The following is a 22,143-nucleotide window of genomic DNA, read 5'->3' as shown; positions in this document are numbered from 1 at the left end:
TCCAGCATAACAAAGATCCAGTTTGTCCAGAGTTGGTGTTCCATCTAATCACTTCATCAGTGAGTCACAAGCATGACTCTTTTCATCAGATTTCCTTGTCTGTTTCACTTACAGGTTTTATTTTACCTGGCATAAGTCACTTCTAAAGCTAAGTTTTCATACCTTTAGGAAGTGTTGTGCCTGCCACAGATACCAATATTATAAGTTTCATGGATAATAACTAACATGTCTGTGACCTAGCTTCTGCTGTTACCATGAATCATAATTTTAGTATTATCTGTGTTAGTAATGTTTTCATAACAATTTTATTTTTAGCAAATCTCACTTTGTGTGCTTTTTTGTTTTTTACTTAAAGGAAAGAACGCTTGGTGTATGTGGGTATCAGTATTGAAAACATCATTCCTCCACAAGTAAGTTTCTGGTTTATAGCATTTTTAAAGAGGACACTGCCAAAGTTGTTCTCAAATTTAACTCACTTTATGTAATATGAGTGGTTTTAAATATATAGTATACCTATTTTATTAAAAATGAAAATTTAGCACCTTAAAGAAATCACCCAGGGCTTCCCTGGTGGCGCAGTGGTTGAGAGTCCGCCTGCCGATGCAGGGGACACGGGTTCGTGCCCCGGTCCGGGAAGATCCCACATGCCGCCGAGTGGCTGGGCCCGTGAGCCATGGCCGCTGAGCCTGCGCGTCCGGAGCCTGTGCTCCGCAACGGGAGAGGCCACAACAGTGAGAGGCCCGCGTACCACAAAAAAAAAAAAAAAGAAATCACCCATTTCCCTCATGATTAAAATTATGTGTATGCAGATAGCCCCAAAATGTAATATCACATCCAAACCAAGTTTAAAGCTCACCCCACGGAGTTTATGTTCTATTTTTTTTTTTTTTTTTTTGTACCCTAAATTGGGTAATTCGTTTTTAGCTTCTTTATGTGCTATTTATGTGAAGTGACTAAAAAATAGTTCAGGGAGATTTGGTTTTTAATTCCCTCCTTTGGGGGTTATCAGAAACTTCAGTTTGTGTTCTTACAGTTCAGTTTCTTTGAAGGGATACCATTGTTTTGCAGTTATTAATCTAATTTATAATTGAGAAAGCTCTCTCATGAGTGAAAGTATATGTAACATGATATTCATTTGAAATGAAGAAATTTTCTTAGTTTCATATGCAGTTTCATTCAGGCTTAATTAAATCACACACTGAAATAACCTGTCTTGGTTAGTTATTTTTCTGGAGCACCTTGCCCCTTTCTTCTTCTAAACCCATTATTTCATTTATTCAGCATATCTTTTGATTTATGTGTGTTAAGTTTCATTATCGGTGGATAGACTTCATCATGATTGTTTTAAAAGAGGTAATTATAAACTCACAAAAGCATAAGTTTAATACAGAAGTGTTTTCATCCTTTGATCTCTGTACTTAGTGTTGCCATGTTTATTCAGTTTTATGGGAATCATTTCACTTTTTTTAAACCTTTCACATGTGCTGCCTAGATGGACATTAGAAAGCTGTTAATTCCAAGGAACTTTGTTCTGTTGTGATTAATAACCTATATACTTATTATCATATTTTTAAACCAGGAGCCAGATTTTTCTGAAGATCATGAAGAAAAGAAAAAAGATTCCAAAAAATCCAAAGCAAACTTGCTTGAAAGGAGGTCAACAAGAACACGGAAATGTATAAGTTATAGGTATGAAATCTGTGAGAATGAAGGAGTGGAAAATGTTTTTGAAACAACCTGACCCCAAAGTATATGCTTTTCCCATTACGATGACAGTGATGATTAGAAATTGTATATATATTTCTTACTTACCGTCTTTGGAATCATAGAATTTTAGAGCAGCCAACATCATCTTTTCCAAATGTAATTTGCTCGTGTTATCCTCTTCTGTTTAACATACTTTGTCCAATTTCTGTAGCTCTGGGGATAAGAACCGATGCCTTTAACAAGGCCCACAGGCACTGCATAGCCTGCCCTGCACTTAGCCTTTCAGCTCCACCTCATCCACATTTTCCCTTACTCTCAGGTTAGCCACACTGTCTTCTTTCGGTCCCTTTGTGTAGACTGTTTACTTGAATTTCCCTCCTGTTTTTTACCTTGTTAACAATCCTCTCTTAATCAAACCCCTCTATTATATGCCCTCATAGCAACCAGTTTTTTTTCTTGAAAGTACTTCTATATTTGTAACAATCGTGATTTTAATTTTTTGATTAATATTGCTCTCCCGCACTATACTGTTAACATGAAGGTAAGTACCATGTCTGTGTTATGCATCCCTCTGTTCTTTACAGCTAGCATGGTGCTCCATCAGTACCTATTGAGAGACTCAATAAATATAGTCTGGTTTACCATCTGCCACCAGAAATATCAGAGAGAGATTTTTCCATAGTCACTCTGTTAGTAGCTAAACCTAGACTAAAACCTTATCTTCTAATTGTTTGTTCGTCTAGTGTTCTTTCCACGACACCACCCTGTCTCACTCAAATAATAAATAAATGATATTTTAATTATTTTAGACCATTGTTAGACAACACCAAAACAGTCTTTTAACTTGAATAACTGGAGATGGATAACAGAGTTGATTTTATAGAACTTTAAGCTTGTTTCCTGTTTATAAACTTTTGTCAGTGATCATGAAAGAGTTCCCCTTGTGTAGTTTCTGTTGTTATTGTTAAAACTTTATTTTGGGTTGGCCGAAAAGTTTGTTTGGGTTTTTCCATAAACTGTTATAAATAAAATAAAATGCAGTAGGATCAGTAAGAGTAAAATCCTTAATATTTAGGGGAATGGTGTCCATCTTATTCCTTAAAAAAAAAAAAACTTTTTAAAAGTACCGTTTTTTAATAAAATCATTAAAACTAGTGAAGTCAAAACCTACTAATGGAAAGTGCAAGTGTTAAAGTCAATTCTACTAAAACACAACAAATGCATTCCTAAAAATTGCCATTGTGTGCAAAATTGCACAAAAACTATAGGGATTATGGGAAATATGGAGTTAGGGTCACACACTCAAAAACTTCATTAGTGACACATTAAAAAAGAAGATAACAATGGGAGTACCATTTGACACATCTTAAGTGGTTAAGAAATAACAAGTACTACAATAAATATGACATTTTATGTTGAAAAAAGACCTGAAGCTTGTCTGTGGAAGTGATTGTGAGGAGAGTTGCAGTTTGTAAATTATTGTGTAGTGGTAGAAGGAGAGTTACTTGAAATCAGCCAGAAACTTGTAATACCAGATGCAGATGGCTCTAGCTTATAACACACATGATGAGCTTGGGTAGCTGGTAAATATTTGTAAGATGTGTGCACGTGTTTGTTTTGTGTATTCCTACACAGCTGGTGCAGTTTTCTACATTTACCTAGTGTTTCTCACAAGGAAAATTATATATAAGCAAGTATGAAATACATGTTATGCTTGAATTATTTCCTAATAATATATCAGTTATGTTGGAACAAATTTACATTATCAGAACAAGCATCATAGGGGAACTGTATTGTCTTTCAATCCTGATGTAATTGTGGTTTTCAATGGGAGAAGAAATTTGTTTTATTAGCATTTCATCTTGGGTATATACCCAGAAGTGGGATTGCTGGATCATATGGTAGTTCTGTTTTTGTTTTTTTTGAGGAACCGCCATGCTGTTTTCCATGGCAGCTGCACCATTTTCCATTCCCACCAGCAGTGTACAGGGTTTCTGGGTCCTCCATGTCCTTGCCAACACTTGTCTGCTTTTGTTTTTTTCATGGCGGCCATCCTAGCAGATGTGAGGTGATGTCTCATGATTTTGATTTGCATTTCCTTGATGGTTGGTGATGTTGAGCATCTTTTCATGTGCTTGTTGGGCATTTGTATGTCTCTTCTCAGTTTTTCTTTTTTCCTTCTGCTTCTTAGTAATTTTTTCTTTTTCTTTTTTTTTTTTTTTTTTTGCGGTACGCGGGCCTCTCACTGCTGTGGCCTCTCCCATTGCGGAGCACAGGCTCCCAATGCTCAGGCTCAGGGGCCATGGCTCACAGGCCCAGCCACTCCGCGGCATGTGGGATCTTCCCGGACCGGGGCACAAACCCGTGTCCCCTGCATCGGCAGGTGGACTCTCAACCACTGCGCCACCAGGGAAGCCCCTAATATATTTTTTTTAAGTTTTATTCGTCATATTCAAGCTCTAATAAATACACCTAGAATTTACTTTGTACATGGGCTGCAATGGGACTGTTGTGAGGATAAAATCTAAAGCACTTAATATATCAACACAGAAAAGAAACCCTCCCCCCAAAAAAAAAATTTCATCACTACTATCATTTAATAATTGTTTATCGGATTCTTATAGCTCCTAATAGAGGATGATGTCAAAGTTGACTGGAAGGAGCATTGGATTGAGGTCCAGAAGACTTCAGATTATAGCCCTCACCACGCCACTAATTAGCCATATATCTTTGAGTGGTTGGTCCATTTCCCTGGGTCTTGGTTGACATACCTATGATGGTGAACTAACCCAGATGATCCCTTCAGCTTAAAATTATATGACAGTAATATAAACTATGTTTTTTATCATAATATGTATTGTGTGATTCATTTATTTATACCCTGCCTAGTTCCCAAAAGGAGGTAAGGAAGATACACATTCTTATGTAAGGAGCAACTTTTTAAGTATAACACCAAACACAGAAAAAATAGTGAAAAGGAAATTTGATTATATAAAATTAAGAAAGACTCAGACAAAAAGCACTTACAAAAGAAAATGTTTGCTTGCAAAGAAATTTTGTAAAGGAGTTAAAATTCAAAAGGAATGGCTTATGCGTTTTTAAAATAACAGTGAGTATATAGTTTTTTTCATAGTGGAAATAGTTTTTCCACATGGTGTCTGCAAAGACTGTTGCATACTTCAGACATTAACATTTCTGAAGTCAAGGATAAAAAGCCATTTTTGTTAGGAAATCAGTTCCTTAAGAAAAATTAAGTTTCCATGTATTTTGAAGACTAGAACTAGACAGCATGATTTGTGTTTGTTTGTTTATTTGAGAGGGATGCTGACTGGGGATGGGATGGGCACATATTTGTAATGATAGCAGGACAAAATGTCAGTCTTCCTGTCTCAAAACTTGAAAAAATAAGCAAAGGTTAAAGGGGAAATACACTTTGGGGACTTCCCTGGTGGTCCAGTGGTTTAGACTCAGCACTTCCACTGCAGGGAGCATTGGTTTGATCCCTGGTTGGGGAACTAAGATCCCGCATGCCATGGCATGGCCCCAAAAAAAGGGGGGGGCGAGGAATACACTTTGGATAGAAATAACTGCAACATATGACAAAGATGTTAAAATCTTTAATACATAAAAAGGTCTTACAGATCTGTAAGGAAAGATGAATATACTGGCTAATAAAATGGGGAAAGGACACAAACCAGTACTTGCGAATGAAAAAGGAAAAATGACCAGTAAACATGAAAATAATATTGGCTTTACTGGGTATTCAAATTAAAATTAAGGAACAAAATAATTTTGTTTTTCCGTATTAGCAAAAAAATCTTAATGGTAAAATTCACTTCATGGTTGTATTTTAAATTGCTACAACCCTTGAAGAACAATTTGTATGCCTTTAAGCCAACAATTTTATTTGTAGCAAGAATACCAGGAACAAACCTATAATCCAACAAAATCTCATAGTGGAACCAAGGGGCATCTCACCAAACAAAAGAAAAGATAGAGTTATGAAAAGATACTGAGGAATGGTAGAGTTTAGATGAAATTTAAATGAAGAGTAAGGCTCAAAGCAAAGCAGGACTGTGAAAGGGTCAGTATCATATGTGTACGGCATGGTAGACACAGGGTCCTATTTACTTGAAAACAATGAAGATAGAGTGTGGAGTGTTGTGTCCAACCCCTTATCCAAACTCTGAATCTGGAATGTAAATCAAGGCTGCTTATTTGTGTTAAAAGTGACTTAGATCCTCTAGGCAGGGGTGGGTGTTTCATTCTTACTGCTATAATTTCCTTTGTCTAAGGGTTCTGATGGTCTCTGAATTTAGAAAACAGAGTGTCTCAGTAAGAAAGTAGTAGTGGCTCAAAGAAATAGATTGTTATGGCACTTTACAGCTGCATCTTGTCCTTCGGAGAAATCCTGTTTTCCATTAACTTTATATCTTGCTGTATCTGAATCTGTTATTCTAGCCTGATGAATAGATACACCGATTGTTACTTTCTCAGAATTTATCTTAAGGAAAAGCTAAGCTATATCTATAAGGATGTTTTTCATAGCATTGTTTATAATTATGAAAAATTGGAAGTAAACTGTTGCATGTAAAAATATGTAGAAGAAGAGTTCTTAACCTGAAACTTGTGAATCCTCTGAAATTATATGTAAAATGTTATGTTTGTGTAGGTATATATTTTCCTAGAGAGGAAATCTATAGCTGTAATGAGTTTCTCAACTCAAAAGGCAAAATATTTGGCTATTAGTCATTGTTTTTTTTTTAAGGATTTTTGATTTTATTCTTTTTTTCTTTTTGGCTGCGTTGGGTCTTCGTTGCAGTGTGCGGGCTTCTCATTGCGGTGGCTTCTCTTGTTGCGAAGCATGAGCTCTAGGCTCGCGGGCTTCAGTAGTTGTGGCACACGGGCTCAGTAGTTGTGGCTCGCGGGCTCTAGAGCACAGGCTCAGTAGTTGTGGCACACGGGCTTAGTTGCTTTGCAGCACATGGGATCTTCCTGGACCAGGGATCAAACCCGTGTCCCCTGCGTTGGCAGGCGGATTCTTAACCACTGCGCCACCAGGGAAGTCCTGGCTATTGGTCTTAACTCTGTTGTTAATCACTGTGTAACTTTAATCCAATGCTGTCCAATTTACCGTGGTTATGGAAATGTTCTGTTACTTTGCTGTCCAGTATGGCAATCAGTAGCCATATGTCACTGTTGAGCACTTGAAATATGGCTAGTGAGGAACAGCATTTTTTAGTTTAATTATTTTAAATATAAATAGCCACATGTGGCTAGTAATTACCATATTTAGCATGATCTTCAAGTCACTTTATCTTTTGGTCACCTCAGTTCTAAAGTGAAAGGAGTTTTGTATGTGAATAAATCTTAGGAATCATCTAGTCTTGGTTTTTTGCTTTAAGTTGGAGGAAATAGCCCTTGTGAGATAAAGTATGTTTACCTAGTTTTAAAATTCTGACCATCTGTATATGAATTTCAGTAATAATAATAATAATATAATCTTTAATAACAACAGTAGTATACTTCTCACACTTAGTATTATTTCTGGAACACGAATTTTGTTCAGTTTACCTTGTCATATGATTTGTATAATCGGGTTGGCCTGTGGGCCAATCCAGCTCACTGCCAGTTTGTGTATAGCACGTGACCTAGGAGTGGTTTTTACATTTATAAATGGTTGAAAAAAGAACCAGAAGGATAAAATTATTTGAAAATTACATGAAATTCAAATCACAGTGTCTATAAATAAAGTTATATTGGAACACAGCTACTTTTCATTCACTTACATTGTCTGTGGCTGATTTTGCACTACAATGGCAGAGTTGAGTAGTTACGACAGAGATTGTATAGTCTACAAAGCCCATTACAAAAATATTTGTTGCTGCCTGGTATAGGTGATCTTTGAAAATGAAAAACAACTTAGAATTAGATACTGATTTACAAAACTCTGTTTTACCAAAGAAATTGAGGTTAACAGGACTGAGGTGGTCTAATCCAAGTCCCACAGCCCCAAAGTAGCAGAGAGCAGTTTCACATTCAGCCCTTTTTCACTTCAGAGGCAATTTTCCTAACCCATATGCCAGGACAGGCTGTAATGTGATTGTTGTATGTATTTTAGATTTGATGAGTTTGACGAAGCAATTGATGAAGCTATAGAAGATGATATTAAAGAGGCTGATGGAGGAGGTATGTGTTTATCATTCTCTCTTTTTCATCTAACTCGGCCAATATGTTAACTAAAATGCCCTGATTAGAAGCAGTGAGCAAGCATATTTTCTTATTCTCCTCAGTATGTATCACGATCACTACTGATGTTAAGTGTCTGAGACTGAAAATAATCTCTGGACACGGTGTCAATGTATAGACTCAGAGCTTCTAATTATGTTAAAAGTAGTATTATTTTGTAATCTGATATGAAACATAAATGTTCCTCCCTAGGTTAAATGTTCTTCCCTAGATTAAAAAATTTTCTTCTGCTTCCAAACAGAAAACTTTGCTGTTGTCTTTCCATTTTTAGATCACTGCTGCTACAAAGTCACAAAAATTATGGATAATCAGAATCTAAATGATTGCTTTAAATTAAAAATCAATTTATTAATTTCATAGTCTTTAATGGGTGACATTAAAATAGAAGAATTTGAAGATAATTTAATTAAAGAGCTATGTAGGAAATCACCAGTGCTCCAGTGTTTTTATGAAAGCTCTAGAAAGGATTAATAATAAGTAGGCTGTTTGTAGTAAAACTGAAGAAGTCACTAGCTTTTCCAGACATGTGTGCCTTATGTATATCTTTGCTGCTAAATTCTCACTTCCTCTGCCCTGCAAACACAGTTTAAAAAAAAATTTAAAAATGGATTGGCCTCTTTCTAAAGCCACATCCAAAAGACAGCTTTCAAGAAGAGATTCTTTTTTTTTTTTTTTTTTTTTTTTTTAATTTATTTTTTACTTTTTGCTGTGTTGGGTCTTCATTTCTGTGCGAGGGCTTTCTCTAGTTGTGGCAAGGGGGGCCACTCTTCATTGCGGTGCCCAGGCCTCTCACTATTGCGGCCTCTCTTGTTGCGGAGCACAGGCTCCAGACACACAGGCTCAGTAGTTGTGGCTCACGGACCTAGTTGCTCTGTGGCATGTGGGATCTTCCCAGACCAGGGCTCGAACCCGCATCCCCTGCATTAGCAGACAGATTCTCAACCACTGCACCACCAGGTAAGCCCCAAGAGGAGATTCTTGAGTGACTGCTGATAGGTATGAGGTTTCTTTTTGGGGTGATAAAAATGCTCTGGAATTAGTGGTGATGGTTGCACAACTTTGTGACTATACTAAAAACCTATGAATTATACACTTTAAAAGGGTGAATATTATGGTACATGAATCATACCAAAATTTTTGAAGAAGCAAGTTCTCTACATAGTAAACTTCTATTTAGTAGGATAAACAAAAGAGAGCTCTGTCAGCTAAAGATGTGAGAAAATTGCATATCTGTAGGAAGAAAATAAAGAAATCGAATGAAAATCTGCTAAGGACAATCTGTAGATATTAAAGGGAAGCTTTTAATAAACATATACTTGTCTCTCTCTCTCCCTCCCTCTCTTCCCCTCACCTGCCCTACACCCTGCCCCCTGGACTCAGGAGTTGGCCGAGGAAAAGATATCTCCACTATCACTGGCCACCGTGGAAAAGATATCTCTACTATTTTGGATGAAGAAAGAAAAGAAAATAAACGACCCCAGAGGGCAGCTGCTGCTCGCCGGAAGAAACGCCGGCGACTAAATGATCTGGACAGTGACAGCAACCTGGATGAAGAAGAGAGTGAGGATGAATTCAAGATCAGTGATGGGTGCGTGGTCTGTCAGTAGATCCCATTCTCTACGTCCAGGCTTGAACAGGCCTACCAGATAAGCTCGGCCCTGCTCTGATGGAGCTTTTGTTCTTCATGCACATAGACAATCTGTTTTCAGTATACGTTAAACAAATTCAGCGATGCTGATTTTGGTTCTTTCTAGATTAAAACGAAGTTTTATGGGTTGTTTGTTTTTTGGGGGTGGCCCACACGATGCAGCATGTGGGATCTTAGTTCCCCAACTAGGGATCGAACCCGTGCCCCCTGCATTGGGTGTGCCGAGTCTTAACCACTGGACCAGGGAAGGGAAGTCCCTATGCTTGTTGGTTTAATATTCAACATTGTATTTAAATTTCATGAACAGCAGTTAGCATTCATTTGTGGTGTACCTCTGTGCCACCTTCTGCCACCATGACCATGAGAGGTTCCCAGTCAAATGTGAGAAGTGGACAGGAATGAGTATTTAGAAACTATTCTCTTGTGACCCATAGGGGTTTGGGTTGGGGCAAGTAATTCAGTATGGAAGATCAGGAAAGGCTTCCCTGCAGAACAGGTATGGAAAGAATACCACAGATTTCTCCTCTCATTGTTTAGTGGAGGAAATAAACATATAAACCACAAAAAAGTCATGCTGCATGATTGCTACTAAAACATAAGTCAGGGTACAGAGAAGGGCCAGATCAATCCAGGGAGGTCAAGGAAAGCCTCAGAGTAGAAATAAAGCTTTATCTGAAATGTGAAGAATGAATTGGGCAGATTGATGAATTTGAGATTAGAAGCAGTGAAGGAAAGAAAGTATTCTAAGCAGAGAAATCCTGTCCAGGGCAGCCAGGCATAAAACGTCATAGAATATTTAGGAAACTCCTGGTGTGTCAGGATAAGAAGAATTGAGGAAGCAGCGGAAAGTGCCCTGCTGGAAATGTGGCCAAGACATAAAAAGGAACCAGATGATGGAGTATTTTGTTTGTCATGCATAAGAATTTGGACTCTTTCCTGAAGATGATGAAAACCCACTGAATGGTTTTAAATACCAGACTAATATGAGGTTTATGTTTTAGAAAGATTCATCCTGGCATTCGTTCGGAGGATTTACTGAGGGGAAATGAGTATAGAGATTAAAGAGACTTTGGGGAATTGCTGTAGTAGTTTAGATGGGATATGAGAGCCTGAACTGAGAAGAGGTATCAGGTTTGAGATATTATCTTTATGCGATAGACTCGGGAGGAATTAGTCCTTGATTAGATGTGAGAAATGAAAAGGGAGAAAGAAATTAGGATAAATACCATGTTTCTGCTTTGAATTACTGAATGGGTGACAGTACCAAATACCAGGCTAGGGAACCGAAGAGAGGAGTAGGTTAGGAAGTATGAGGTCACTTTTGGGCATGTTGAATTTGAGGTATGTGGAGGACTTCCCAAGAGGCCAAAGCAATTTACGTACAAAAATCAGCATCCATTCATGTTCATAACTCCTTCAAAAAAAAGGAGAGGGGGCAAAACATCTCGTCATTTTATAAACAGGGAAACTGATACAGTTAACTGGATATTTTACATGAAACGTTACTTAATAATTCACTGGACTTGTTAGAATTTGAACTCAGAACTCAAAAACGGGTTCACGGTTTTAAGTGTACCATCATAATTCATTTGGTTTCTCTTGGACAGATCTCAAGATGAGTTTGTAGTATCTGATGAGAACCCAGATGAAAGTGAAGAAGACCCACCATCTAATGATGACAGCGACACTGATTTCTGTAGCCGAAGACTAAGGCGACATCCCTCCCGGCCAATGAGGCAAAGCAGGCGTTTGCGGAGAAAGACTCCAAAGAAAAAGTACTCCGATGATGATGAAGAGGAGGAATCTGAGGAGAATAGTAGAGACTCTGGTAAAAATAATTTGTATCCACATCTCACCAAGTCAGTAAATTCTTATGACTTCTGGAATTAAGATTTCTTAAAATAAAATTCCATTCAATTGTAATATAAGCTTTCTGATGAAACTTTGAGTTCTATTCTTATGATTCACCACTAATTAAATCTTTCACATAAAGCACATCTGAGAAGGTAGATACAGATGGATATGTTAACTTCATGCCAGACTCATTTAGGATTGTGATGAATCCTTTTGGTGCCAAGTGTTTCCATGCCTAGACTTTACCTTCATAGTGTTTCTTGGGAATCATTCTTAATAATCTGAGAACATTTTTCTCAGATGTCTAGCTATTAGAGAAAGATCACCAATTATCTCTAACATTTAGATCATGATCAGTGATTATGATTGTTAGTTTTTATAAATTATCAGTGGTTGATGTTATTATAGCTTATGCTTATCTCTATTATCTAAATAAATAGTGAGAGGCACAGCAGGTAAAAGAACAGATAGGAGTGCTTTATGGGATTAGCAGATAGGTAGCTGTCGTCTTACTGAGGAAGTGCCACAGACAGGAGTATTATATCCCCAACTTGGGCCAGGCTTGTGGAGTTCTACATAACTACAGAAGAATATCAGAATCAGGAATTTTATTGATAAAATACTATTATCTAATCAACAGTACACATTCAAATTTTATCAGGTGTCCCAATATTCTCCTTTATATAAACATCTTTTCCTGGTCAAGTATATAGTTCAGGATTACATATTGCATTTATTCATGTCTCTTTAGTCTCCTTTAATCTGTAATATTCCTCAAACTTTGTTGACTGTAGCATTTTTGAAAAATACACACTAGTTATTTTGTAAAACATACCTCATTTGTGTTTTTGTATCCTTGTGATTAGATTCTAGTTACACATTTTTGGCAAGAATATCACAGAGTTAATGTATGTCCTCCAGGTCTCTCTATTATTTTCCCTTTTTAATTAATAAATAATTCATAGGAAGATATTTTGAGACTGTAAATATCCTGTTCCTTATCAGATGTTTCACCCACTAGCTTTAGCATTTATTCATGAGTTTTCTAACTCCTTCCTTCCTTTTATATTTAATACTTGGTGTTCTGTGAGGAAGAGCTTTCTCTTCTCCCCTATATATTTATTTCTTTGTATCAGTGTGGACTTACAGATTCTTATTTCAGTCGGTGGATATGATATGTTACCATCACTATTTTGATACACTTTGCCCTAGATTTGGCCAGTGGGGACCCCTTTAAACTACTGGCTAGCTGTTTTGAAATATTTGAAATCCATTAGAAAACAAAGCTAGATATGATGATTCAGTGGAATTTGTTAGCATTCCTGAAAAACTGCTCTGACACAATGCCATAGTGTGACTTTGGTTTATTGATCAGAGGTGACATGACAAGAATAGTGCTATTTAGCAGTGCTTTGAAAGTTAAAGTAGTCCCATGAGCTGTATTTAGCAGATTTTAATTCCGCGTGGAAAAAAGGCAAAAATGTAACTCCAGTTCTGTACTTATTTGAAACAGGCTCATCAGTTTTTGTGGTTAGAAAGTTTAACCTCTGCAGTACATTGTGAAGCTATGACTGTAGCCATACAGCTACATATATATAGAAACAGCAGATTATCATGAGGCAAAATAGTAACTATCCACCAAGAAGAGCAGTTGTGGCAGCCATGCAGCTCACTGGGTAGCTTTAGGTTATATGAGATAAGGATTATGTAAAAAGGGTTTGTTTTTTTTGTTTTTTTTTGGCCGCACCGCAGGATCTCAGTTCCCCCACCAGGCATTGAACCCAGGCCCTTGGCAGTGAGAGTGCAGAGTCCTAACCACTGAACCGCCAGGGAATTCCCTGTAAAACATTTTTTAATCTTGAGGATTGACTGCTAATAGGATACATTTGTGAGGTTTGGCATTAAAGCCCCCCCAGATGTACTCATATTATTAAGAAGAAAATGAGAGACATGAAAGTTACTGTTCATTTAAAAGTTATGACTGAACTCTGCCTAATAGCTTTATATTTTTATAACCTAAGCTAACTACTTTTCTATTTAGTGGAATTAAAATTTGTACTTGATGGGACTTCCCTGCTGGCCCAGTGGTTAAGACTCTGCACTTCCAATGCAGGAGTCCCAGGTTCAATCCCTGGGCAGGGAATTAAGATCCCACGTGCTGCATGGCACGGCCAGAAATAAATTTTTTTAAAAAAATGTGCTTGATTTCTTTTTCCTTTCTCTCTTTTTTTTTTTTTTTTTTAACAGAAAGTGATTTTAGTGATGGTTTTAGTGATGATTTTGTAGAAACTCGTCGAAGGCGGTCAAGGAGGAACCAGAAAAGACAAATTAACTACAAAGAAGATTCAGAAAGTGATGGTTCCCAGAAGAGTTTACGACGTGGTAAAGAAATCAGACGAGTTCACAAGCGTAGGCTTTCCAGCTCAGAGAGTGAAGGTAAGGAATAGCTCTCCAGTTTACAGAAGTTTGGACAAGGCAGCAGTACAAATTATAAAGTGAACTCAGGATGATGATTCTGTACCATTTCTTAGAAATTTAATATAACCCGTAATATCTTTGAGACAAAACCCATTACTTTATGCCTGGTCAACTTATAGTTTAAATAACTGATACTTGATAAGATACTAACTTTTAAGGTCTTCATTGTAATAATTAAATTCTTCATTGAAACTAGAAGAGTATCAGAAAATTATGATCTGAACAAGATTTCTTCTGCTCCCTTATTATTTACGGCCCTCATTTTGAAATAACCTCCTATGTCCTGAATACCTGAACAGTTCCAAACCAAGGGTGCCTACTGTCTCTCTCCACCATAACAGTGAGCTTTAGTTGGTAAACTTTTATTTCTTAATAGCTTTAGCTGTGTCCCATACCAGAAGTACAGAAAAAGATCTAAAATATGAACTTGTGATATCCGTTTAGTCTTTGTAGTTATTCCAGAGTTCTTCCCAAGTTCATTTTAAATGAGTCTAACCCTTACCTTCCCCCATTTCTTTTTTATATATTTAATTCTCCATTGTTTATGGTCTGTTTTGAAGATTATTTGCTTTCATAGATCCTTGTCATTTAAGTTTGAGCCCAAGCCAGGAGAGCATGGGAAAAAAATGTTTGGATATGGGAGATTAAAGGAGGGAGGTAAACATCTGGGTGAATGTATATTTATCTTCATGTGTCATTAAAGACAGATATAAATTCATTAATTCAACTATTAAAAATAAATACTTACTGAACTAGTCACTGTCCATGGCCCTGGGAATAGAAGAGTGAAAAGAATAACCAAAAACATATAACTCTGTCATGTAACTCTTACTTTAGTTGGGGGAAGAGAGACAACAAACATGATAAATAAGCAGAATATATGATATATTAGGTGGAGATAAATGCTACAGAGAAAAGTAAAGGAGAAAAGGAGTGTAGGTGAAATTTCAGATAGGGTACCAAAGGAATGCCTCACTCAGAAGACAACATTTTAGTAAAGACCTGAAAAAAATGTTGATACCCACATGTGATGAGTGGGTACCATATTGGATAGTACAGTAAAACATTGTATAGACTTTGGAATTTATTCTGTGTGAGATGAGAAATAATTGGAGGATTTTGAGCAGAGGAGTGATACGATCTGACTTACATTTTAATTTGCTATGGTATCTGTATTATGAGTACATTGAAGGGGACAGGGAGGAAATCTAGGAATCTAGTTGGGAGGCCATTGAAATAGGCCAGGCGATGATAATGGTGGGTGAGACTAGAGCAGTAGCAGTAAAGGGGTGACAAGCAGTCAAATTATGGATATACTTTGAAAGTAGACCCATAGGATTTACTACTGGCTTAGATGGGAGAAAGAAAGGAATCACGGATGACTGAGCGATTGGAAGAATAGAGTTGCCAATAACTAAGATGGTGGAGACCAGAATGGCGCAGGTTTGAGGAAGAAGTTTAGGAGCTTGGTTCTGCCTGTTTAGAAATCCAGGCATAGATGTTGAGCAGGCAGTTTGACACATGAGTCTGGAACCTATGGATTGGTTGCCTAAAACAAATTTGAGAGTCATTGGCATATGGATGGTATGCAAAGCGATGAGACCAGGTGAGTCAAGTATAAACAAGAGAAGACGTTTAAGGACCACCAAGGACATTGAATAACATGGAATAAGAGTTAGCGCAGTATTTCAGATGTCCTGAATTGGGTGCTTAGTTTCTTTCCTTATCAGTATGTTTACATGACTCCCTAATTTGAGGGCTAGTGGGAAGGAGTTGCTTAGTTTGTGACCAGCCTATCTTCATTTAATTTAAGGATTCTGCTCTTTGCTAAAATCACGGGCAAAGTATACTGTGAATCACATTGGGCATTGTTGTGGGACTGAGAGGAGAGAGAAATAAGGCCAGTTATTGAAGGGAAATAGTTATGTACAAGCAAGTCTGAAAGCAGGACATGGGATGAATATGGGGAGGAAAAGGAGAATTACTTAAATCTGTTAAAGGAGAATTACTTAGCTCTGTTAATGGTTAACTGTGCCAATGGCTTAAATGTGCTGTTTATTCTAGAGAGCTATATATCCAAGAATTCTGAAGATGATGAGCTAGCTAAAGAATCAAAGCGGTCAGTTCGAAAGCGGGGTCGAAGCACAGATGAGTATTCAGAAGCAGATGAGGAGGAAGAGGAAGGTAAACCATCCCGAAAACGGCTACACCGGATCGAGACAGACGAAGAGGAGAGTTGTGACAATGCTCATGGAGATGCAGATCAGCCTGCCCATGACAGCCAGCCCAGGGTTCTGCCCTCAGAACAAGAGAGCACCAAAAAGCCCTATCGGATAGACAGTGATGAGGAAGAGGACTTTGAAAATGTAGGCAAGGTGGGGAGCCCTTTGGACTATAGCTTAGTGGACTTACCTTCCACCAATGGACAGAGTCCTGGCAAAGCCATTGAGAACTTGATTGGCAAGCCAACTGAGAAGCCTCAGACCCCCAAGGACAACAGCACAACCAGTGCAAGCCTGGCCCCCAATGGGACAAGTGGTGGGCAGGAGGCAGGGGCACCAGAAGAGGAGGAAGATGAGCTTTTGAGAGTGACTGACCTTGTTGATTATGTCTGTAACAGTGAACAGTTATAAGACTTTTTTCCATTTTTGTGCTAATTTATTCCACGGTAGCTCTCACACCAGCGGGCCAGTTATTAAAAGCTGTTTTATTTTTCCTAGAAAACTCCACTACAGAATGACTTTTTAGAAGAAAAATTTCAACAGACCTTGAAGTCTTTCTGTGAAGTGACCAGTTTTGAACTTTGAAGATAAATTGCTGTAAATTCCTTTTGATTTTCTTTTTCCAAGTTCATGGTCCTTGGTAATTTCAGTCGTGGGAAAAAAATCTTATTGTAACAACAAAGATTTGTATATTTTTGACTTTATATTTCCTGAGCTCTCCTGACTTTGTGAAAAGGGTGGATAAGAATGCATTCCGAATCTGTGAGGGCCCAAAAACAGAATTAGGGGTGGGAGAAAGCACTTGTGCTTTAGCTTTTTCATATTAAATATATATTATATTTAAACATTCGTGGCATAGATGATGATTAACAAACTGCTTAAAAGTTCAAGTCTGTATTATTGCAGTTTGAGAGTTGTAGATAACATCATACATAAGTCATTTAGTAACAGCATTCATGAAATCAGCTTGTTTACTATTGGAGATAACCACACTTAATAAAGAGACTGAAAAAGTACCATCGTAAAAAACTCTAACCTAAGTTTCTCTTATAGCGGAGTTTGTTGTTTAAAAAAAAAAATCATCTGAAAAGCATTTGTACAGTAAAATGTATAATGAAGCTTTGACAACCAGATTGTGCTAGTAAAAAATTTTTTAAACCAGCTTTATGCAGTGGTGATGAGGTGGCCTTTAATATGCTGTCATGGAGAATTATTAGTGAAATGAGTGTGGTCTTTCATAAGGACCAGGTGGACTGTAAACTTTGCAGATAGTGTAACTCTTGTCTTCTGGCCACTTAATATTTAAATATCTGAAATATCATTTTAAAACAAGTACATCTATACATAACATACATGAAGAGATGGATGCTAAGCTGACCGCAGTATTTTAGCACATTCGTAGAAGGGGAAAGGATTTTCAGGTGAATTTTAACTGGTCTATTCTTGCCCTTAGTATCTACTTCAAATTGAAGTCTACAAACAAAGCAGTTCCTTTGGGAGGTTTTTAGTTTGAGTTTGTGTGTGTGTGTGTGTGTGTGTGTGTGTGTGTGTTGGAATTTCCTATCTGCCTGGATATATTAGCAGGGTTTGAATGTAGTTTTGGCCTTTGGCCATTAGACTTCTATTAAAATTCATTAATAGTCACACGACCAATATAGAATTGATTGAAAACCGCCAATGTACTTAATAGGTATGACATCCTTTTCAAACATCTCAACACTTTAAAGAAAGATAAAGCCCTTTGTTTCAAGAAAAAGGGGTTTGTAACTAACTAAATATCTAACATGTAATTGACACTAAAATATGAACTTGTCTTAGTTTCTGTTACAGCTGTAAAATTTCAGGCAGAGCCATAAATAACATTGTACAAAGTGTAGCACTTGTGATTAAACCTTGCCTGTCAAATTCTGAAACCTTCAGCCATTACTTCTGTGAATACTTTTGCCCTGGGATTGGGTTTTCTGTTCCAGTGCTGTGTCTGTTGCCGGCAATGGACACACCATATCTGCTGCTGGCCCAAGGAACTTCATTAATTTTTCTTTCCAAATTAAGCATTATATGTGCTAGTCAGTGTGTAGTAAAGCACTTCTCTTTTTTATTATTAAAAAGCTGGCATTAGACTTGCATTATAAATACCTCTCTAGAAACTTTATACTCCTTTTCCTCTCTCCACAGGTGTTGCCCTTAAATCTTATCTTTTGGCCTTGAAAGTTTATAGCTGTTGTTTTTCACTTGTTGGTTCTTGGTTTTTTTTGTTTTGTTTCACTTTAGTTCTGTAGTACCTACCCATTGATATTTTTGCTTTGATTCTAGCAGTGTATATGTATCTGTATAAAAAATAAAAGAATGAAAGCAGCCTAAAAATAGGATGCACCAATAGCATGTGGTTCCAAGCAAGTTGTGATTTTTATTTTGAGACAGTGTTCCACCAGAAGGGAGGGAAGGGCTTACATTCACAGACAGTAAGTAGGGCTATGTAAGGAGCCACATTCACTTACCAAGCCTGCTTTCTGGCTAGGTTTGTTTTATTTATTTGAAAGTCAGTTAAGAATGTTGGCCTTTTTAACTATCTAAAACAGGCAGGCAATAGAAGGATTCCTATTAATGCAAGGTAAGTGGTTAGAATGAGCAGGTGGCCTATCCTGCCCCCAGTCTCCCGCTACCATTTTAGTCCCGCTGGGTAAAGCCACTAAGGTGCAGAAACTCCCATGTACCCTCTCTCTACCTCTGGACACACCAGCTTCTGCTTCAGCCTATTAGTTTTCTTCAGTTAAGCAAATGACAAGAAGTAGTATTAAATGGGTAGATTATTTATTTTACAGGATGCCTAATGTGAAATAAGGAGTTCTTTTTACTCTTCTGCTATAGAGAGCAAAAGGTAATTTTTATCTTAGTAAGGACTGAGTATTCTATTTAGCAAATGTCCCACTGACATTGATACCATTTTTGCTGCCTGTTATTTACCAAACTTGAATTCAGTGTTTGTGAACTTGATAGTGTTTCCCTTTGAATTCCCTTCACATTCTGATTAAACCAGTTAACTATGCTTCATCTACAAAGAGTGCAATCTAAGCACCTGATAGTTACAAATTGCTATCATGCAGGTAGGTTAATTATGGCTGATTAAATGTTGAACAGTTCAAAAACAATTCTGCTGCTTGGTGTTTAGATTCAGTCCCTCAAAGAGTCTGTGGTTGCTGAAATACTAACTCTGAACATGCTTTGAAGAAGTTTAAAAAGAACAAAATGTAGGAAAAAGTGAATTTTCTATTTCCAAAGACATAATTCAGTCATTAGGAACTGGACAGAGTATAGGAAAGCAGCAGTTCATCTAGAGTTTAGAACATTTTGGATCCTTGTAATTAGAGTACTAACCATGGATTTAGGCTCCCAATAGCTGCCATGTAATAGAGTCCTTTAATACTTTAAACCCCCTTTTTGGAAATACAAATTGGACTCCCAGTATCAAACTCCACAGTCTATAGCAAATATATTAAGGGGAGATGTAGTTTAGTACTCAGAATATTTAGTTTGCAGTTTCTGTAAAGGTTTGAAAACTAGACAAATTTTCACAAAGCAGAAACTTTGAATTAAAATACGTGAAAAGAACTGAGACTGAAAATAACATGTTTTGGTTTTGTAGACTTGTGCTGATGAAATAGTGTTTCGTGTAAACATTTTCTGTTGTTGGCACATTACTAGAGAATGACGGCAGCGACATTCTCAAGAATATACCTGATTTATTGAGGTCAGGTTTCCTTGACACATCTTTTTCCAGTTGGTCAAGGTTGCAGATTCCGAGAATTAAAAGGAGTTTCATTTAGAATAAATTCATGTCTACTGATAATTTTTTTTTAATGATCTACCAAAGAATCAAGGACTTCAAATGCTAAAGAAGTTGTTGAAAAAAAGATTTTTAAATAAATTAACAGGACATTACAAACTCCAGTTTTTACTTTTTGGTTGATAGAACCCATCCCATAATATGCATTTGGGCAAAGAACATATATTAAGAAAAATGTAGGTGTTTACTGTTATTTAGAGTTTAAAAGGTGGGGAAATGTTAGCTATTTTTAAGTGGGACTGATGGAATTTCCTCTGTCACAAGGAATGCCTTTTTAGCTTATGTTTGTGGGGATAAGAGATGTTAACCGTTCGCTAGTTCTACCATACAATTGAAAGGAACCTAATGAATTTACAAGTTTAATATTCAGAAAAAGTTGTGAACTGCCCTTCACCAACACAGTGGAACAAACAGGTCCCTGATTCATGGCATTGCCTCACAGTGATAGGACAAGTATTCAAAGACCCAGATCTTTTTTTAAATGGAATAAACATATATATGTATGTGTGTATATATATATATATAAATTAATATGTATATACATATCTTAGATGTTAGAAGAAATAAAAATGAACCCTTTGAAATTATTTGACACTATAAAAAATAAGACATAATTGTAACTGATGTGAAATTATGAACATCATTTAATTACACAAAGCCTAGAGAAAAATAGTGAAGTTCCTCTTCTTGGTTTAACATCCTGGTTCTCCCAAGAAGCAAGAATGCCAAGACTGCATACCTTCTGTATCTACCTAGTCCTCTGCTTAATATCTGTTATTAAACTTTCTTAGAATAAATTCCATTCCTATTTTATCCACCATTCCCAGTTTGTACCTGTAAACCTACCTTGGAAGTGGCAAGCTAACTGCTGATTTACTTCATTGTTTTTATACCAATCCTGAAAGACAAGACCCTTTGCTATCAATGTATTTAAACTGAGTTATTTTGTTATGTGTGTACTTAATAATTTGTTTTCAAAATATTTCACTCTTAAATTATCATTAACATTTTGAGTGCCAAGAATTGCTAAGTAACTATGTAACGTATATTGAAGATTGTCATTCTCCAGCAAGCAAGCAGTCATTAATAAGCAAAAATGTAGTGCTCTTGGTATATAGCTACTCTAGATGGTACACTTGACACTTTTTAAAAATTCATATAAACCCTCTCGGAAATTGATTAGGATATGATTCCATTAGTGAATTTTTTCATTTTTGTCACGTAAGCTCAATTTTTTTTCATTTTATGTTTATACCATTTTGCTCTGGGAAATGCTGCAAACCCAATTCTGACACATTGTAGTGATTTCAGTTAAAGATTTTTATTTTAATAACTAAGATGTCTATCCTATGCATAAGTTTTATGAGAGGGCATAACAAATTATTGGACAAGTAGAAATTTATTCATTAAGCTCCTTAGACATTTTGAATGAGAAAAAACATTTTTAAAGGAACTACATTTGTGTTTTTTGCCAAACCGGTACAAGCTAGAAAATGCACTAGGGACTGAGTGACCTGCCTTGTTCATTTTGCCACTGGATGATGTAAGTTAAGAATGGAATTGTTAACCCTAACTATATATTTTCTTGACTTTCATCAGTTTCTAAAGAAATCTAATTCAAGTGTTTGGGATTTTGTTTGACATGTATTTATTGAGTTCTGTTCTTAGACCAGGAGCTAGCTGCATATCGTGCTTATGAATGGCCCAGAACACAATCATTGGGAAACTTAATGGCTCAAGACCTTCTGAATCATTTAACTTATTTTGTATGTTGCAAAAAAAAAAAAAAGTTTATTTTGCTTGAGAGTCACATTTTTTTATAAATGTACAGCTTTTAAGGGAGGGGAGGTGGAAAAATACCCTAAAATAGGATGTAGATTTTTACAATTGTGTTTATGCTAGAACATCTACAGGTGCATTATGTAATTAAACCTAAAATTGTTTAAAAATTTGTGCCATGGTCTTTTTCATTATCCTGCCCTTTAGCAGAGTTGGTGCACATCAGTACTGCTATATGGACAAGCCTTGAAATTAGGCTAATAACCCTGTCTCCAAAGCTTTAAGATCATTGCATGAAAATTACACACACACACATACGCACATATACACACATGTAGACATATATACACAGATCTAGTTTA

At 36.7% G+C, this 22,143-nt stretch overlaps 1 protein-coding gene and 1 non-coding gene across 6 annotated transcripts in view; both read left to right on the top strand.

The window, feature by feature from the left end:
- RSF1 (remodeling and spacing factor 1) overlaps window positions 1–21,953 on the top strand; it is a 171,814-nt gene extending 149,861 nt beyond the window's left edge. For 4 of the 5 annotated variants that reach the window (XM_004279831.3, XM_033405798.2, XM_049713608.1 and 1 more), the window contains 7 exons: window positions 356–410; window positions 1,580–1,689; window positions 7,829–7,896; window positions 9,337–9,544; window positions 11,212–11,432; window positions 13,706–13,894; window positions 16,001–21,953. In XM_004279831.3, the coding sequence (XP_004279879.1) occupies window positions 356–410; window positions 1,580–1,689; window positions 7,829–7,896; window positions 9,337–9,544; window positions 11,212–11,432; window positions 13,706–13,894; window positions 16,001–16,569 (1,420 nt within the window). In that variant the 3' untranslated portion in view covers window positions 16,570–21,953. The remainder of the gene's footprint in view (window positions 1–355; window positions 411–1,579; window positions 1,690–7,828; window positions 7,897–9,336; window positions 9,545–11,211; window positions 11,433–13,705; window positions 13,895–16,000) is intronic. The other variant, XM_033405799.2, reaches the window with a different exon arrangement.
- On the top strand, window positions 13,529–13,601 carry TRNAG-UCC (transfer RNA glycine (anticodon UCC)). The gene has a single exon. It is a non-coding gene; the product is annotated as a tRNA-Gly (tRNA).
- Window positions 21,954–22,143: the final 190 nt, after the last annotated feature.

The sequence above is a fragment of the Orcinus orca genome, chromosome 8 (assembly GCF_937001465.1).
Source record: "Orcinus orca chromosome 8, mOrcOrc1.1, whole genome shotgun sequence".
Lineage (NCBI taxonomy): Eukaryota > Metazoa > Chordata > Mammalia > Artiodactyla > Delphinidae > Orcinus > Orcinus orca.
This window is presented reverse-complemented; position numbering and strand designations above follow the sequence as displayed.